The sequence below is a fragment of the Nyctibius grandis genome, chromosome 1, assembly GCF_013368605.1.
Source record: "Nyctibius grandis isolate bNycGra1 chromosome 1, bNycGra1.pri, whole genome shotgun sequence".
Taxonomy (NCBI): domain Eukaryota; kingdom Metazoa; phylum Chordata; class Aves; order Nyctibiiformes; family Nyctibiidae; genus Nyctibius; species Nyctibius grandis.
Window position 1 is genome coordinate 1,345,862 of NC_090658.1, and position 18,541 is coordinate 1,364,402.

At 37.9% G+C, this 18,541-nt stretch overlaps 1 protein-coding gene across 3 annotated transcripts in view; it reads right to left on the minus strand.

Annotated features, from left to right (window-relative positions):
- The window catches only part of PSME4 (proteasome activator subunit 4), a 62,733-nt gene that overhangs the window by 34,851 nt on the left and 9,341 nt on the right, over nucleotides 1-18,541 (minus strand). For 2 of the 3 annotated variants that reach the window (XM_068425428.1, XM_068425448.1), the window contains 15 exons: nucleotides 15,314-15,358; nucleotides 14,174-14,323; nucleotides 12,951-13,014; nucleotides 9,936-10,010; nucleotides 9,329-9,451; nucleotides 8,761-8,853; nucleotides 7,596-7,861; nucleotides 5,839-6,025; nucleotides 5,052-5,141; nucleotides 3,565-3,629; nucleotides 3,318-3,468; nucleotides 2,069-2,167; nucleotides 1,621-1,690; nucleotides 1,103-1,170; nucleotides 320-535 (listed from right to left, as the gene is read on the minus strand). In XM_068425428.1, the coding sequence (XP_068281529.1) occupies nucleotides 320-535; nucleotides 1,103-1,170; nucleotides 1,621-1,690; nucleotides 2,069-2,167; nucleotides 3,318-3,468; nucleotides 3,565-3,629; nucleotides 5,052-5,141; nucleotides 5,839-6,025; nucleotides 7,596-7,861; nucleotides 8,761-8,853; nucleotides 9,329-9,451; nucleotides 9,936-10,010; nucleotides 12,951-13,014; nucleotides 14,174-14,323; nucleotides 15,314-15,358 (1,762 nt within the window). Of the gene's footprint in view, nucleotides 1-319; nucleotides 536-1,102; nucleotides 1,171-1,620; nucleotides 1,691-2,068; nucleotides 2,168-3,317; nucleotides 3,469-3,564; nucleotides 3,630-5,051; nucleotides 5,142-5,838; nucleotides 6,026-7,595; nucleotides 7,862-8,760; nucleotides 8,854-9,328; nucleotides 9,452-9,935; nucleotides 10,011-12,950; nucleotides 13,015-14,173; nucleotides 14,324-15,313; nucleotides 15,359-17,944; nucleotides 17,990-18,541 lie in introns of those variants that run through there. The other variant, XM_068425438.1, reaches the window with a different exon arrangement.

The following is an 18,541-nucleotide window of genomic DNA, read 5'->3' on the forward strand; positions in this document are numbered from 1 at the left end:
AAGAAACATGAGCAGGCACTCTTCCTTTGATTATCTTATTGTAGTCATGCAATCATTGTAAAACACCCGTCATCAAACACTAATATGTTATGCTATAAAACTATTCAGAATAACAGTCAGTATTCATTTTTTGCTATCAAAATAATTTTAAGTCACTTGTAATTTGCTGTATGTTTCAAAGCCCAAAGCATCTTCCAATCACACTTTCCATTGCTGCTACCTATGTTCCGAAATCTCCAAATAAAAACAAATAATATAGTGTATGATTGTTTTTTAAAAAAGTCAAATCCTCTAATCCTAAATAAATGAAAATCCTTGCCTTGATAGGAAAGTATTCAGAAAGAGGCTTGTCAAAGCCACCTGGCACACTGCAGTACTCTGTGGGGTAGATAAGTGTAGCAGAACGAAGAAGATGGTGCAGTAGGTTACAAGACAGAATGTAACCCTGCTTACAGGTTAAGTGTAGGGTTCGCTGCAGTATCTTCCCAAGCTGCTCCCCGTATGGTAGCAACTTCTTTCCATCCACTCGAGTGATCTAATAGGAAAGACAAACATTTCGAAGGTAAACATAACTGATTTTGTTCTAGAGGACTAAGGAGAAGGTCACACCGCTCAGCTGATCCTGCACCAGGTTTCATTCTCTCTGTCACACTGAATTCAAATTACAGGCTGAACTTGCACATAACTACCCCTTCTACTGCTGTTGGAAAAGTTTAGGTAGCACTTAAGAATCGTGATATACATTGCTTCTCAATGCCCTTCAAAGTTTTCTAGCAATGCTTGGATATGTTTTGAGATTAAAAGATTTCTCTTCACCAAAAGCATTTTGTTTTTCCCTGCACATATCCCTCTTCTTTCCCTACCCCTCAATCACTGTATTAAATGCTTTAAGTTTTTTCCACATACACACCATATGTTTATTTTCTTCAACAGCAGACACTTATGTCCCATTTAAAATTAGGTAAGAAAAAGAAGTTATGCAATGTCACTCATACAACATGTGCTTTGTTTTAACAGCAGAAGTTTTATTATTTTCTTCTTTCAGGGGTATTAAACAGGATTCAATGACATACACGTATGGGGAGGACATTCTTTGTGATACCTCTGACAAAAGCTGAAGATTCCAAAGTAGGTCCTTATCTAGTTCTTCATCATGTAATACATCATCATCTAGAGGAAAAAGTGATAAGCACTGCTGTAACTATACTGCAGTCACGTCTTCCTAACAAGCTAAATCATAAACTAAATGCTTGCATCCCAAAAGTTTACCCACAACTCTTATTGCAATGTTCCAATTCATATTGCACCCACGTCCAACTGAAAGTTAATTTAGCTAATTTAACACCTTGAATGCTTTTTGAGAAACTGAGGAATGTCTGGAGACATTATAAAATGCCACATTTTTAAAGCAGCATGCTCCTGTAGCTTGATAAAATTCTGTTGTGAAATTACACATAAGTAGTTGTTTGATTTTTTTAGATGAAATAATGGACAGAATTAATTTTCCATCATTGAAATGAAGTTGTGGAAAACACACACAAGTTTAAAATATTGTTTTCATGTTTAACAAAGTCAACACAAACCAAAACAAATAACAAATAACAGCACTTATAAACTTACTGAGTGTGAGGTGAGTTATAACATTGCAGCAATGCGGTACAAACAGCTTCAAGGATTCCTCAGGGCAGCACTGGAAAACAGCACCATAAATAGCCCATGTTAAAAAAAAGACGCCTTATGGAACTCAGCACACACATTGATAAAAATCTAACAACATTACTGAAAAAGAGAGAAGAATAGATTGCATCTCAAGTCAAATGCAACCTAGAGTCAGCCTGACTTCACGGTTTTAAACACTCAATAAAACCTAAATTTAACATAAACGCCAAGAAAAATACTTTGTCAATTAACCTCTTGAAATATCGCTATATGCAACCATCCAATTTTAGAAGGCATAATATTAAGAACCACCTGTATTTACATGACAAATTAAAGATCTTACATATGAAAAAGTGGTAGTATGGGCTTTTTTTCTTTTTTAAACTAAAGTCAGAGGGTTTTCTCTCACTTTTACTGCAGCTCGGCACATATCGGCAACCATTCGACCAGCAACTCTCGTCTCAAATATATTTGAAACAGCAAAGTTAAACACCTTCTCCAAGGCAACCTAAAAATGAGTACAAAAAGATGGAGGTTAATTTTTTTTTAACTAAAACGAGGTATCACAACATGTTTGATGCACACAGAAGGCAGCATCTGTACGTAATATTGTATTCTTTTAAAACAGAACACTGCAACCATGATTCACATTAAAAAAATCAGAACAGAGAGACAGAGAAAGTTCTGGAGAGTATCTAAAGCTGAGTAAAATACAACTACCATCACAATTAAAGCTGACAATACTATAGAATAGAAAGATTAAAAACTTATGCGAATAGTAGCTGCTCAGGAAATAAATCTTGAGCGTTATCAGTACACGACTTGCACTCTATGCAACACCCATGTCTAATTGCACAACTACTGCCTGGAGCAGAAGAATAAAGGCTGCTACGGAAGTAGCAATGACAAAAGGTTTGTCAAAATCATTTTTTTGCAGATTTTCACTTTTTTTTTTCTTCTTATTTATTGCAACACTCAGTTACAGCAACACACTAACAGAAAACACATGACAGTGCCCACTATCATTAAAATAATTCAGTTACAGGAAGGTCTGTATTCCTCTCCTCCCGCCAAGAGTTTATAAAACACACTCAGTGCTTTAACTGTAGCACCTCCAAATGTATACATAATGTAATGGAAACAGATTAAAATGTGTTAACCCAACCTGCAAGGGAAGAATCTGCCCGTGTAACAACAGGGATTCTCCACCCCCACCCTCCCTCAGTTATTTTAATCCAGATAATTTTGCTGATCCCATTAGCCACATGGCTCCTTGAACAGCTTCTTTTGCCCAGCTGAAGAGGTGTTAGGGAGAGAAAAGGAAAGCAGGGGTTTGGGTAGGTCAGCATTACCATCAAAAGACAGGAAAAATCACAGCCCAAAATGATAAAGTGAGAAAATAAACTGTCAGAATGATTTCTCTTAACACTTACCAGTTGGCAAGGGAGCATCAAGAACCTAAGAGCTCTGTACTGATGTACACAAAATTATAAAACAAGTTGACAGGAAGTCCTGAACTTCTCCCCCAGCCTGTTCCTTGGTTACACATGAAAGTTCATAAGAGGACAATGAAGGAAGGAAGAATCTGAATGTACCAGTCATTCACAACAGAAAATTCAGCCTCTTCAAGCCAGATGGAAAGCCCATGTTCTACATACCTTAAAGATATCCTTCGAACACTGAGTAAGGATTGTACTGAAAGTAGAAGAGAGACCTAATTCCACGAGGCTCTCTAGATGAGTCATCTTCTCAGTTTCAGTCTCCTCTCTGGTTTGTTCTAGCGTGCTGCTCTCTATAAGTCCAAAACATCTACGCAAATACAAGAAGTACAATGTCAGCAAGCGGAACTTGAGAGTTTTATTAAGTTCATCACGCCAAGCTTTCACCTACTCTTAGCTTACTTACCTATCCATGAACTGCAGTACAAAATCCTCAAATTCAGCAGTTGCAGAGCACAATTCTCTTTCCACCTACAGTTTTCCAACGCAAAAGAAGCAAAAAATGTTGGCTTTTCTTAAGGAAACATAATATAAAGTTTATTTACTATATTAACTACTTCAAAACCACTTCCAATTTTTAAGTGATATAGGCTACAGCGCATTTCCCATTAAAGTTTGTGTAGTCTCAAGTACACTACACCAAACAACCGTTACATTTTCTTTACACTGTCCTGTCCAATTTCCTGGCCTTGATGTCTAGCCAAATAACCTCTCGGGATGAAATCAGGTCTGCCTCCATGGATACAACCTTTGGCCTTACTACTGATCCTCCTTGAGTGCCAGCTGTGGTGGCAGACTTGGCTCTGCTGACATATTTACATGAAACATTCAGCGTACAAACTCCTCTGTTAAAAATTTTTGAGTGCTGCAGCTTTGGGGCAATGAAATTAACCTTCTTCCAGTAGCTGAGTGTTCAGAATTTGTGCCATCTGTAGCTACTACCTGTTCTCAGAGCTACAAGAAGAGAATTCTAGCAGTGGACAGGACTGTCTAATGATGGTACTATCTCTTGATTGGAAGAGATTAATAAGCATCTGAAGAGAAAGCAATAGAATCTTAATGAGAAAGGAAAAGCATGACTGCAGGAACACTTTAGAGAGGAGCAAGTGTTTTGAAATTATTTCCCATAGGAAGAAAACAACTCTGAAAAGTTAAAAAGTGCATTAGTTTTTTTGAAATATAACTACAAACAGTTGAGGTTTTTTGGTGTTCTGGTGTTAGGTTTTTTTCTGTTGTTGTTGCTGCTGTTTAAACACACACAAAGTTTTCAACAGGAGACCAAATTCCTTCCAGAGTCTCCCAAACAATCAATTCGTTACCTTTTACCTCGTTCTAAGCTGGACTAGTTTTGAACTAGTAATGATGTATATATATCTTACAGCAACACTGTAGTCATCAGCTTTTTTTTTGTTTTTCTTTATTGTTACATTAATGTTTTATGGTGACAAGAAGTTTCAAAAATTTAATGGTAACAAAGCTGCTATTTTATTAGACTCAGAGAAATTTACGTGGCAAGGGACCTCTGGAGACCATGTAGTCCAACCTCCTACTCAATGCATGGCAAGCTCAGAGTCAAATTATGCTACACAGGACCTTGTGCAGCTAAAAATATGAAACTGTTTGAATTTCACATTATCTCTACAACAACCTACCACTAAGCAGCAATGCTAAGAATACATGGCCAATTTGCACGCTGATGTCAGCTCCACCACACTGACCAGAAGCAAACGTGATCCACATCTTTGGTGTTTTGTTGCATTTTTGTTTAATGTAGTCTCACACATACAAGAGAGTAGCAAACCTGTTACAGTTCTGAAGAGATCATTACATTGCTAGAAATGAAACTGAAAACTAGGTTATAGTTTTGTTTTTACAACTGCACAGCACTCTTACCTCTGAAAGATCATCTCTTTCTTGCAATACAGATGAACAATCTACTAAAGGCACCAAAGTAGAAAATGTTGCAATGAACTGGAATGTAATCTGTTGAGAGTTGCAAACAGCTCTTTAATAAGTGTTACTGTATTCTACACATTAAAAAGCTTTTGCAATTAAGGTATGGAAGCTAAAGCAAATCATTACATTAAAAAAAAAATTCCAGAGCTTAATTCTTCCACCCCAAAACGTCAATAGTTATTTCTGATTTCCTATATAAAACTTACCAGTCAGCACTGTGCAAAACCCCCTCAATTTTCTGAGTAAAGTTACACTTATTTTGTGCTGAAATTCAAAGTTACAAAAACCTATAATGTTTACGTTGTTTGAATAGTCAGTTAATATTAATTACTGAAGATGTGGGCTTTCAGGACCTAATTTAGTGAAAACCTAGTCATAAAGGTCTTCCTATTGACCTTAGAAGGTGAGGAATCTTTGCTAGCAGCTTTGGAACACCTGTTTTATCTTGTTTTTCAAAGCTGCCCCAAAAGTCAGTACAATGCTGTCACAACCTGGTGTTAAAGATTCACTTGGCATTGTCTGACAAGCCAGAAGCATTATCCTAAGTTACAAGCTTGTAATATTAACTTTCTACAAATGAAACTGTACAGGAACAAAATGGGGTTAAGAATTTCTGGAAACATGAGTTACTTGCTTTCATACAAATGGAAAAAAAAAGCTTCAGAGTGAACTAGTTGGTTAGCTATCTTCTAAAAAAAAAAAAAGATAAGATTGATACACTCACCATACATTTGCTGAAGTCATTGGGATCCACCCCAGGCAATGCTCTCATCAGTAGAGGTAGCATGTGTGTTGGACCTTCAGGAAACCACTTCCCCCCGGACACCAGACTACGAGCTACTCCAATTACACAGCTTAAAGTAGCTGTGAGCTGATGAGGTTCTGTCAACGTCTCAAGTGCAGGATATGTTCTGTAAAGTTTAAGAGCAGTCGTATTAGGAACAATAATTTTCTAAATTCTTCAAAGTAAATAAAAGTGGATCGCACATGTTCTCTTCCACAGAAAAGGTACCAAATTTCTGCAAGAAAAAAAAAAATCAAGCTAATTAATGGTTCCAAAAATTTTTTCTAATCTTTTTCCAATGGACTTAACCTTGCTCTATCAGAAAATGTTCCTTTCATTGGATCAGTCCTATTCACAACAAATTCAGGATTAACTAACTTGTTAGCAGTTGCAGCATTGGAATTAACAACTGCATGGGCTCCTAGATTCAAAGCTATGATGATTTTCGTGTTTGAACTTTAAGCTAATGCAAGCTGCGTACTTAAAAGTGTAAGGTTCTGTGGCAAGCATGAAAACTTGCCTTGACTACCTCTAAATAGATAAGGGATATGTTACTTAAGGTTACTTAAGTCCATACCTTTTTTATAAAAACCTGTTAAGTTACTGTGATTTTTAAACCTTTTTTTTTCTTTTTTACACTAAGCACTTTTTACCCAACTGCGTAACACTTCCCACTGTTACCAACAACCTACAGTTCAAACAAGAGTCATGGTGCTACCCCTGCCCGACGTCATTCAAAGCACAAGGGACCGACATCTACTCAACAAAACGAATTTGGAACTGCAGCCAAGGCAAACACACCAGTGATAGTTTGAACTACTGAGCAGACGTTCAGTCAGCTCTCCAAACTGAAAAAGTAGTCATACCCCATACTGGCGTCCATTGCTGTCCTTCTTAGAACTGTTATGCTTGAAATATTTTCATATAAGAGCAGATTTATCAAGTTTTAGAAACAGCTGAGTCAGTAATGTATGGAACTCAGGAAGGGCTCTTCAAGACAAAGTCATTTCTCCACTGTTTTTACAATATGAATTGTTAAAGTACAAAAGACTGCATAGGAAGGGGGACATGGATAGCAACTAGGAAGAAAGCTTCTCATTGGGACTTTTCATTACATTTTTCTTTTGGAATTTCAGGCACCAAGGCATTAGTAATAGTACAAACTAAGTATTTTACATGGGCATGTACTTTAGTGATTTGCTTATGAAGTCAGAAGCAATGGCAGTAATTTTAACAATCTGTAACAGTCTGACACAAAACAGAAAGATAAAAGTTACAACTACACAAACACACAATACCATCGTTTATATTTGACCCAACTAAAAGCTAGGGAGAAAGTACAAGGTGGCTCATGAATAAAGGGTACAAAGTTGCTTTTTCTACTGATCCACCCACTATCTGATACAAAATGCTAACAGAAACGCAACCACCTGAGGACTACCCTATACTGCATAAGCTCTGAACAGCTCCCAGAACCATTCCATTCGCCACGTGTTTAAAAAAAAACCAAACAAATCAAATAAACTAAAATAAAAAAGTCCTTCCTCAATCCCTGTCCTGACTCAGGGCATGTATTAGCAGCTCCTCTCACTGCAAGCATTCATTCGCAGCAAGGAAACTGCTTGTCATTTAATTGCTTTATGTATTTACGTGTTGGGAAGGGAACAGGGAAGTTGTAACGCTCCTGCAGAACTTACTTCTCAAGTACAGGTGGAATTACTAATTCAGGACGCATCAGTGCAAGGTTCTGCAGGGCTTGGGCAGCCTCCAGGCTTCCAGTTTTACTAAACATAGCCAGAAGAACAGGTTGAATAATGCATTCTACAAAGTCTGTAACATCCTGATCAGTAAGTTTATGACTATCAGGCACAGGAGTTAACCAGGTCATTTTCTTGTAGCGCTCACGATGCAGCCTTCTGACAACACCACTGGGTAACCTTTGAAGTAGTTTCATCAGTTTGTTCTGTTGAATATACAAGAAATGCTATTCAATTACTTGGCAGTAGCAGAATCTGAGCTAAGTGTACAACAGACAATTAATAAGCCAATATCTTGAAATAACACAACTGCAATAAAGGAAAACTCAGAAGAGCTCTAAAATACAATGTTCACAATTTGTCACTAACCTTCAGTTCCCAAAATACCAGCAATTATGCTGCCAGCACTACGCCTTATGAATTAAAAAACTATGAAAAATACAAACAAAGACATAGTCAAGAATCAAGATTACTTACCAGTAATTAGGACACGTTTGAAAGCATTCTCTGCACACTCACGTGTAAGCAAACACCCTATTCTAGCACAAGTCAGCTCCTTCGGCACTGCTTTGACCAGCCTTGCTATTTTAATCTGTACTTTCTACCAGCTATCACAGGGAGATTCTTACATTCTCTAGCAGAAGACTCCACCAGCTACACTATCAAAAAGTTACGCTTCATTGAACTAGATATGGATGAAAAATATTTTTTGCTTTGGTTAATCAAAACTAGGCTTTGCCAGCTTGGAGACAGCAGGTCAGTAATACAAAAGCTATGTCACACAAGTAATGCTGATGCTGTGTATCACCCTCCTTTAAAGCTCTTCCCAGCTGTATATGAATTAAATGTCTAGTTTTGGACTTGTAAACTGCACCAGATGTTCGAAGAATACTCCCCTTAACTGTGGTCCTGACATTAGAATAAAAGTATGATTTGAATGACAGTATAATCACTTATCTTGAAAATTAAAGCCTCAAAATATTATACAACCAACAGACAACCTGGCTGTGGGAGCACATAGTGCATCTATCAACATGTTTGATTTGACAGGTCTGACCGTTGAAATTACAGCCAAAGTTATTGTCTTGACACGCAAAAAACTCACCAGCCAGCGCCCATTGTTTGAAGGATGGTAAAAAGAAGCAATGCTATTGAACAATCCAGACAAGTGCTTCTGCACTAGTTTACTTGGTCCACCCTGTAAAAAATAAAACAGAATTTTATTACATGGAATAAGTTAAAATGAACAGGTAACACAGTAGTACAAGGTACAAGCGAGCACTCTCACCACAGCAATACCTCAGAGCATCAAATCACATCTGCAGATTCCCTCCCTTCCCCACCCTCAGCTCAGCATGAAGTAGCAAGTTCTGATCTGATGAGGTTCACCCTAAAAGTGTCATTCAATTGTTCAGCAGGTCCCAAGTGTGTATCCACAGAGGCACTTGTAGCTGGCTGTGCATTTCCAGAATGCCACAGACAGCAGCTGTAAAATAAACCTTTCCATCCACACTCCAAACTGACAGTAAAACAATGTATTTTAAAACAAACCTTGGACAAAAGACAGCCTGAAAACATGCTTCTGCAGTGAGCTAAACAGAACAAATTTTAAACACACGCTTGCTTAAAGCTTTGCATTAGTTTTTGTTTCACTTTATGAAAAAGTTACTCACCATCATGGCTGTGATCCACATTACTGCATGTCCCACATCATAAGCGTTTGTTAAGAATCTTGGAACAACAACTTGATTGCTTCCCACTGGAAGATTTAAACTCCTCAAAATTCTGGTAAAAATCTGAAAAAAGGAAACAACATTGGCACAAACTGATTTTCTAATCAGAAAGTGTTTGGTGGTTTTGTTTTTTTTAAACAATATGACTGCTATGAATACCTTTAAAAAAATCTGTAAGCTGAAAGATTCAAAGGTCATATATACTATTTATCAAAAATATATCATTAAGGGCCATTTCCACGAGAACATGGGATTAGTTACACAATCAGACAACATTTGTATAGAGTACATATATATTTTTAAATGTACATTGTTGCTTTGGTTTGGTTCTGAGTCAGGTGATAACAGCAACAACCAGCAACAACCACAAAAGGATGGCTCAAATTTTTAAAATTAAACTTGGGTCTTCAAATGAATGCACCTAATTTGAAAAACTGGGCCACTGCACTGTAAGATCCACACAGGGAATATGGATTATTCTTAGCATAGTAACACTTCAGACTTATCTCAAAGTAAAAAAATAATTTCATAAAATAAGAAATACTACCTTTGGTACATATGGATCCCAGTCTATGTACCCGATGTTGTCGGTGGCCAAGCGAGCAAAAAGATTTACTAGATGCTGAAAATAACCATAAAAGAAGGAAATTTTCATTAGAATGTATTTATAATAAAGATGCACAAACCCTCAAACTACTTTACAGACGCAAGATAAAAGCTACCCATGGCACTAAAACACCTGTAAAGGGAGATTTCACTCTATCAGAAGTCACCAAATCATATTTCATAATGCATCTGAATTCCTACCTTCAAGAGTCCAACTCGTCACTCATCTGAGCACTTACAAAGTAGGTAATTATGATCTAAGTTCTGGAAGAGGCAGCGTGTCAGAATGTACATCCCTATCTCTTCAATTTCTTTTTTTAAATGTGAAGACGTACTGATAGTACTTTTAGGAGGTATACTCACATTCTCCCTTTCCCCATGCTCTGTGAATTAACATGAAAGCCAGAATGCATTCAGTACCATTTTAATTCTCAACCATTTATTGTCAAAACAACTCTGAAGAAGAGTGGATGAACAACAGACAAACTTATACTTGAGCCATATGTCGAAGACTTCAGCTTTTGCCAAGAAATATCTTACCCCTTTTGAGCAGCTTTGAGCTTTTTCCCCTTTTTGAACAGCTTCCAGAGACCAGAAAACTCCTGGTAGTAGTTTATAGAAAGACACCTGTACTAAGCTTCAGAGTCCTTCAAATGCTACCAACATTTTATCAACTGGGTGTAGCAGACTAGTAGTATCCAAAACCAAACCATGTTCTGGCAAGGGAAAGGGCCCTGCGCTATCCACTTTGGCTGCCAGTGTATCATCCTGGTTCTTGGTAACTCTGATCAGAAAGTGACACACCGTGCACACATTCCACAGTACCTCTCAGCTGGAGCAGCGTAACAAGCGCTTATGATTGTCAATTCACCTCGTGGTGCTTCCCCACCCAGAGCTGAATGGGGATACTGGCCTAAAATAGCATCTACATACAGATGTTGAAGAAAATTCAACCAACACACCTTGAAGGACTATTTAGCTTCTGTAGGATCCATCCTACCTAAAGTGTGCTTGCCTGTGCTGATGGCTGGCACATTTGTAAGCTTTGGTTTATACACACTTGTGGCTTGCAAAGGTCACGGGCATTAGCTGGCAGATGGGATGGCACTATGTGACTATAAGAATTAGACACTCCATTGCCAGAAGACAGTCTCACAAGTCCAAAAAGTGAACTGAAAGATGTCCTCAGGAAAGGTAGTTATCAGGACTAAACAAAAAAGGAGATGAAGTCTCACTCTCATACCCTACTTGTGAGAAAGCGCATAATCCACCATCACTCCTTTTATGAGCTTGTCCAAAGAAGGAAATACCTACCTGGTCTCACAGAGCCTTGATGTTTCCATCAGTACCTTGAAGCTATGGCAAAGCCAAAAGGAAGGGCCTTAAATAATCCTGCCCAAGTCAGAGACAGATATTCACAGCAGGACAGTTTACCCCTCGGTCTGAAGGACACGATAGCTTTGGAAAACCCATGAATTCAATTCAGGACAGTCACATCTGACACAGTATTACATTTTCTTAAATGATCTACCTTGTTTGTTTGATACTAGAAAAAAAAAACCCTTACCATGCATAAAGGCAATTGATTCTATAGCTCCCTTTCAAACAGCAAGTCTAACTCCTGCCAAAGCAAGCTGAGAAAAAGCTTGCAGCGTACAGAGGCTTAAGTGGGACTGCACAGTCAGACCCCATATGGCTAATTATCTGCATCCAAGCTTGATGAAATGAACAAGCCTGCCCTTAAGAAGTGGACAAGACAGCAAAGGAAGCAAGAAGGGAAAGCTTTGTGGAAAAAATAAAATTGTTTGGGCCTCCTGAGCAAACTGTCAGAACACAGTGGGAGAGGAAAAAATATCAGAGATAACTTATGAAGGAGTGGTGATGATTATTTGTTAGACCGTTTGACAGAAACAAACCAAATCATGATATTAAAGTGCAGGCTGTCATCTTTCTGTCAGAAAGAGTAGACAGAATTGTGATTTTTTGGACAGCCATCAGAAAGATGCAAAAGTGTCTACAGACAATCTCCAATAAAATGTTGGCAATCACCCCTGTTCAAATCTGGACAGTCGCCAACTGTCGGAACAAAGACCGCCTGCCTTTATTTCTGATGAAACACAACTCAACCCAGAAAGACCTCCACACTAGCCTTTTCACAAAGAAACTGCCAGAAATGGAACGTGCTCCAAAGACCCTGAGAAGTCCTCCTTGTGTATATAGGCAGGAGATTAGCAAAAGGAGCCAGATGGACAATGAGCTTATGTTCACACCAAGTACAGAAAAAATCTGGTAATACGCCAAGTTTCCCTGCAGTAAAGCCAAGGCACAGGTCAGCTGACAACACTAGCACCTAGGCTGCTGCTGGTGGTGTCTCAAGATTTTATTTTATTTCCCAAATTTGTATCTAGTCATATGAGACACACAAAAAAGGCAGACAGGTACATGGTAGACTATTTTCCCTGATAGATATAGCCCAATGGTGTTTTTGGCCAAGGGGAGTACAGGTTCATTAGTGTGTCTAAAATAAAGATGATAACAACTCATTGCAGTCAAGGCAAAGCATTACTACGCAAAATTAGGCATCATTAAAGATGTGTTAAAATAGAAAAGATGGGACTTTACAGAATTATAATTTATAGAGATCACAATAGCACTTTGCATCGTTGTAAGCATTAGCAGGCAGTCTGGAAAATGCCAGCACTCCCAAGGCTAGAAAGAAACGCTGCCTGAGCTAGCCATTAAACAGTGTTCACCAAGCACAAGTGCAGACTCATTTATTCAGCCAGTAATTGCTTGCTAGCAATCATGAAATTATTGTCTCTGCTTTCTTGTCCTAGCTAAACCAGAAGGAAAAAAAAAATCCATTATATCACTACTTGACTTTGATGCCTTGCAAACACACTGTAGGAACATTTAAATGGATTTCTTGTAGTGTAGGTGAAAGGTAAATACTTACCCCTTCCCATTGGGGAAGATTTTGAACTGATACCCAAAGGCCTATAAATTCATCAAACCAAAGCCTGCAAGAGAACAGAACAAAAATAATAAGCTCCCTCACTGGATATTTATCCCTCTCTTTGGCAGGATCCCTCACTGAGTCGCAGGAACGCACCTGCCCCTCAACTCATTCAACAACAACAGGGATCAACACGGACATTCTTGTACCACTTTGCCTCCCACAGCATCCCCCCTGCCCCCAACTCTGATCCTGAGTTTCAGTCCTTGCTTCTTTACCTCTCCTCCTTATTCTTTTCTGATCCCCCCTTTCACACAAGCGTTTCACCAGGACTTTCCTTACCTACTTCAGATTCACCATTTTGTTACATATTGCCATTCCAACACAGGTAAAACAGATGAAAATAAACCACACTTCATTTCCCTCTACCTTAAAATCTAAAATTTGTTCCTAATGACCCATGGTTACAAGTGTCACTACCTTCTATTCTGAAGCCAAGGATGCAAACCCTCCGTACCAGTCCCTTACTCAAATTCACCTTTATAAACTACATTCCCTCCCTTCCTTGAAGTTTTCACTAACCCTATAGCACAAATATACTTTTAACCTAACCAGCCTAAGCAATCTTTACATGCACTAAGCATCACTGGCTTATGTTTTCAAGTTCAACAGTTCTACCTTAAAGATGATCCCGAAACTGTCCCATCCTGCAAATGTTTCTCCTTTAACTCTCAAACTCATCTCCTATAGCAGTCTTCCAACCGTCTCACATTTCCACATCTTGACAGTGAACTGAAGACCTCTACCTCACAACCCCATATTTGTAGTAACAGTTGTACTTTAACCTACATGAGGGACTCATCAGAAGCTACCCCAAATCAAACAGAAGGTAGGACTTAAAGCTGTGCTACGGTTAATGATTTTTACTTGTGAGACTATTCCTTTAGAATTAAAGTGCATTTAATTCAATTTTGTTTGCTTTGTTGTACACTGCGTGCTTTACTCTAGAGAAGGGAGAACTCATTAGAGAGTAAGTACTAAGATTCCCCCAGGTCACTTTTACAAAAGAAGAATGCTGACTGAATTTCTGTCTTGAACTCATTCCAAAAATGCTGTTAAAAGCCACCATTCATTTTGCTGGTTGACTTCAAGTCATCCTGTAGAAGATAATTTCTTGCATTTGCAGCAGAATACTGTACCAACAGACATTCAGTTACACTCACTTGAAACCTTTCTGGTGCAGTTCAGGAGGAAGGGTAGTAGGTAGAAAGAGTTCAAAGTAGGTAATGGCCTTTTGCATGGTAACATCAAATGGACACATTAAAGGCCTCCATTCATCCAGCATCTCCGCAGTGGCATCTTCCGGGAAATATCTGAGAACAAGGACACCACTGAGCATATACAGACCTGGCTTTAAAGTTTGGGTCTTTTTAAAACATATTTAAAACTATCTACTAATGTGCCATAAATCTTAGTTTTGCAGTAAGACCATGTACCCAGTGGCAATAGACAGGCAATCCTCAACTCCACTTAACCTTCACGAAACACAGAGTTAAGGTCAAGGACATCACTCATGGTGCGTTGTTTTAAGACCACAAATGTATAAAAATTCTTGTCCTGCTGAACTAGAAAAGATTCTGTACAATGCAGAATCATTTAAATGTGAAGGCTGGTCAAAATCAAACAACTACTATTCACATTTGATGCAATATAACAAAAGATTACTTAAGGCATGAGGAACATCTATGGGAACATTAGAAGAATACTGGTTATTTAATTTCTTTTAAAAGAAACTAAATATCCATGTAAAGCAGTATTTAAATGCATACCAGCTACAACTGTTTACACAACATAATTATTGCAGTTGATATGGGACCCATTGGAAGTACTGTTATCAGTGTCCCAGCCTTAAGTCAGAATTTTCAAGAGACAAATATCACATTTTCATTTTAAAAACCACTCTGCTTCAGTGACTTTCGTATTCATAACAGATACCACAAAAATCAACACTGAAAACTAAGGGGTTTTATTTAGCTACAAAACCACAGATATTTGGGAGAAGATTTTCAACCGAGGCTGTTAAAAAGGAAAAAAAAACAAACCACCTTACATTTGTTTAATATTATCACATGGAATATACCTGTGATTTTGTTTTCATTTTAAGCAACCTATGAACCTGAGGTATTGATCATTCATAATGCAGTAAAACAGGAAAGTCTCTACCCTCCACCCCAATCTAAACGAGCTGGGACAACATCAGCCAAGGAATGACTAGTAGGGTGGGGTTTTTGTTTTTTTAAACACTTTTCTTCCCCCTCTCAAAGTAATATTAAAGATACAGGCTTAAAAACCCAAATACTTACGGTCTGCAGCTCTTCACAAGTGTTTTCAGAACACTTTCTACAGAACTGAAACAAGAAAGGAAACAGCAGGGATAGTGTATTACCAAATTTCAATGACAGCATAAAATAAACAACCATTTGCTGATTTTTCCCTCAAGAGCTCAAGATAATGTTGATGCAATTAGAGGTCTTCTGTGAACATGCAGTAGCTAATTGCCTCCTACATAGACCTAATCATAACGATTAAAATTGCTCTGCTAAACTCCTGGTTCTACTTTTCACATACCACTCTAGTATTTACTGCATTTAAGTGAAGAATTATTATTTCTTGTAAGTAATATCCTGCATTTTATCCATGAACAACCAGCAGAGCAAGGTGACTTCTTGGGGAAGTTGAAAACACAAACAGAAAAAATAGGTTTATGGACTTCATCAATATTTGTAAGATAAATAAAGGCAAAAGACTTCAGAAAGTTGTTATTATTAGACTCCAAACACCATATCTGTCTTTTTCAATCTGGTTTTGGTTTTTGTCCAGTGGTTCTAAGAAAGAGAAGTGAACTAACTGCAAATCAATGGTTATTTCATCAGCTCCCTCACAATTAACAGCTGATTTTAAATGTGTTTTCATCCATAGCAAGAAAACTTATCTGAGAAATCATTTTAACACGAATTGTCACAGGATGCATTCAAACCACTTAAAAAAGACTAAACCTCAGAATAAACTCAAAGAATAAAAGGGAGGGGGAGGAGAGAGACAGATCAATCAATGGAACCATAAAGGTAGTAAATGATGCAAATGTATCAGCTTTAGAATTTTACCAAAGATCAGTTTAGGTCAATTAATTGAGACACACAAACACTGAGCATGCACACACTCTCTCTCTTTAGCCCTACACAAAATAAACTGATCCCATACAAGCCAGGAGAAATATTAAATGGATAAACCAGTATTTCCCTTCACTGCAAGCCAACAAAAGCCCACCCAGCCCTCATAACACTACTTCAGTTCAAGCAGCGCTCCAGAAGATGCAAAATTCTGTACATTTTATGCAACAGTGACAAAGTAAATCCATGACCTCTCCCAGAATGAAAATTCTGAGCTGACTGACACCTAAAACTTGAAGAGGAATGGCCAACCATTCATTAAACAAGATCAAACTCTGCAAGAAGCTCAAAGATCCTGGGTTAAAATGAATACTGTTCTTGAAAGAGTTAGAAAACAGATAACAGTTGTTCCAAGAGTAGATAAATAAAGCGTGAACCAGCAACATTCCTTAAGAGCATTAAAGATTAACATGAAAAATGTTTGTGTGACAAAACAAACAAAAAAGCTATCCCCATACTATCACACTCCCCTGAAGGAAACTACTGCTAAGGAGAACCTGAAGGACAGAGGAATTTTAAGAAACACTGATGCCAGAGATCAACAAGTCTTTCAAATTCTCAAGTTTTCAGCCAGATCTCAGCATTTGTTAGTGGAAGAGAGCAAAGGAGAAAGATTGAAGGGATGTCCCCTCCTGTCTTCTGATCACAAAATTAGAATGGAAGCTAGAAAGAAAAAAAACAACAGCAGACAATTTTGTACATAAGGCAACTTCCATCTAAGACACAGTTAAACCACAGACCAGCTACAGAAGACATCTTGTAAGATCCCCGTTTGATGACAACTAGTTAGAAAAGGACAGGACAATACAGCTGGGGAGAACAAGAGACTGCTGGTTACCGTTTTCATTATCACTTTGAACAAACACTTTTTAGCAGTGGCTTCTCTTCCCCTTTTGGTTAGACTCTGCATATCCATTACTGCAGAACTGCTCAAAACCATCTCCAGTGACTGCACTTGCTGATCTCTACACTACGCTACCACCAAACCCAGCCATGGACTCACAGAGCACCACAGCAAACAACTACATACATAAACCACATACATTGGATCAGCCTGCTGTAGTTTGTACTCTTGTCCTTGTATTTAATGCTGACCCTTTGGATAAGGTATTAAAACCTTTGTAATCGAGAGATAATGAAGCCACTCACACTGGAAGGTATCTTCTATTAATTACTGAAACATCAGCATATTTAACGATATAAAGGAAAATGTCTCATCCCATGCAGTTTGCTTTTAGTTCCTCCTTATTACCTGAAGTATTATTAGTTTATTATTATGTCTTGCCACATGGATATATTAAAAAACACCCAAAATACTATTAACCCCTATCCTATCACTAGTCATCATTTTGGCACTGCATAATTATTTTCTTCTTTTGGATAGGACATGACCACATTAATTAGTAAACCTGTTTTTTTTTCCCCTCTGCATTTTCAAAGAGAAACATGTTTCAGTTAAAACAATTAACATATAAATTGACACTGATTCTTACATTATCAAAAGCAGTAAAAGCACAATTTTCAGTTTTTCAGGACAGATCCAGGCCTTAAGTGAAATTCTAGGCCTGCAGTGGACACTCCATTACAAGAGCTTAAATTAAAACAATGAAAAGAGCAACCAGCTATAGTTTCACAAATTATTTTAGTGAGTTTCTAACTATGGTGAGCCAAATATCAATCTCTCACTGGGTTAGTGCAACTAAAAATTGCTTCCTAACAAACCCCAAACAAAGCAAAAACCACTGCAATTTCACTTCCACTTACACCAGTTTTCTGCATTTATATATACACCAAACCTCCTGATACGGTTTTCACTGCAAAAATTCACACTGAACTCTTCCCATACAGAAACTTTGTTCCACACTTCGCAGCCACAGTGTTGTTGCTGGGTGTATTTTCCAGAACCTATTACCTCACTGCTAAAGCACGTTCCATGATTTCATCGTTTTTAATAGTAAGGTACACTTGGTAACATGCACTCCTACCCCAGTGCTGATTCTGTCCATACTCAGACACTGCAATTATTCAAACGTCAAATTCACCTTTCAATTGATCCTTGAAATATATATATGCTGGTTAAATTAGTTAGCATATAGCCACTTGATCAGCCACTTCACACACGCTGTCTTGTTCCCCAATTAGAAAGGTTTACATACAGTGCGACATTCTCATAAACAGTGGTGTCATGTTAACACTGGTTTTCCAATACAATTATTTATGCAGAAAATTACACCTGTGTGACAAGTGTTACGATCTAACAGAACATGCAGAAGATTCACATCGGCCAGAGCTGAACAAAACAAAAAGTCATTCTTACCACCTATGTAATACATTAAGCACAAATGTTTTAGGTGAAGACAA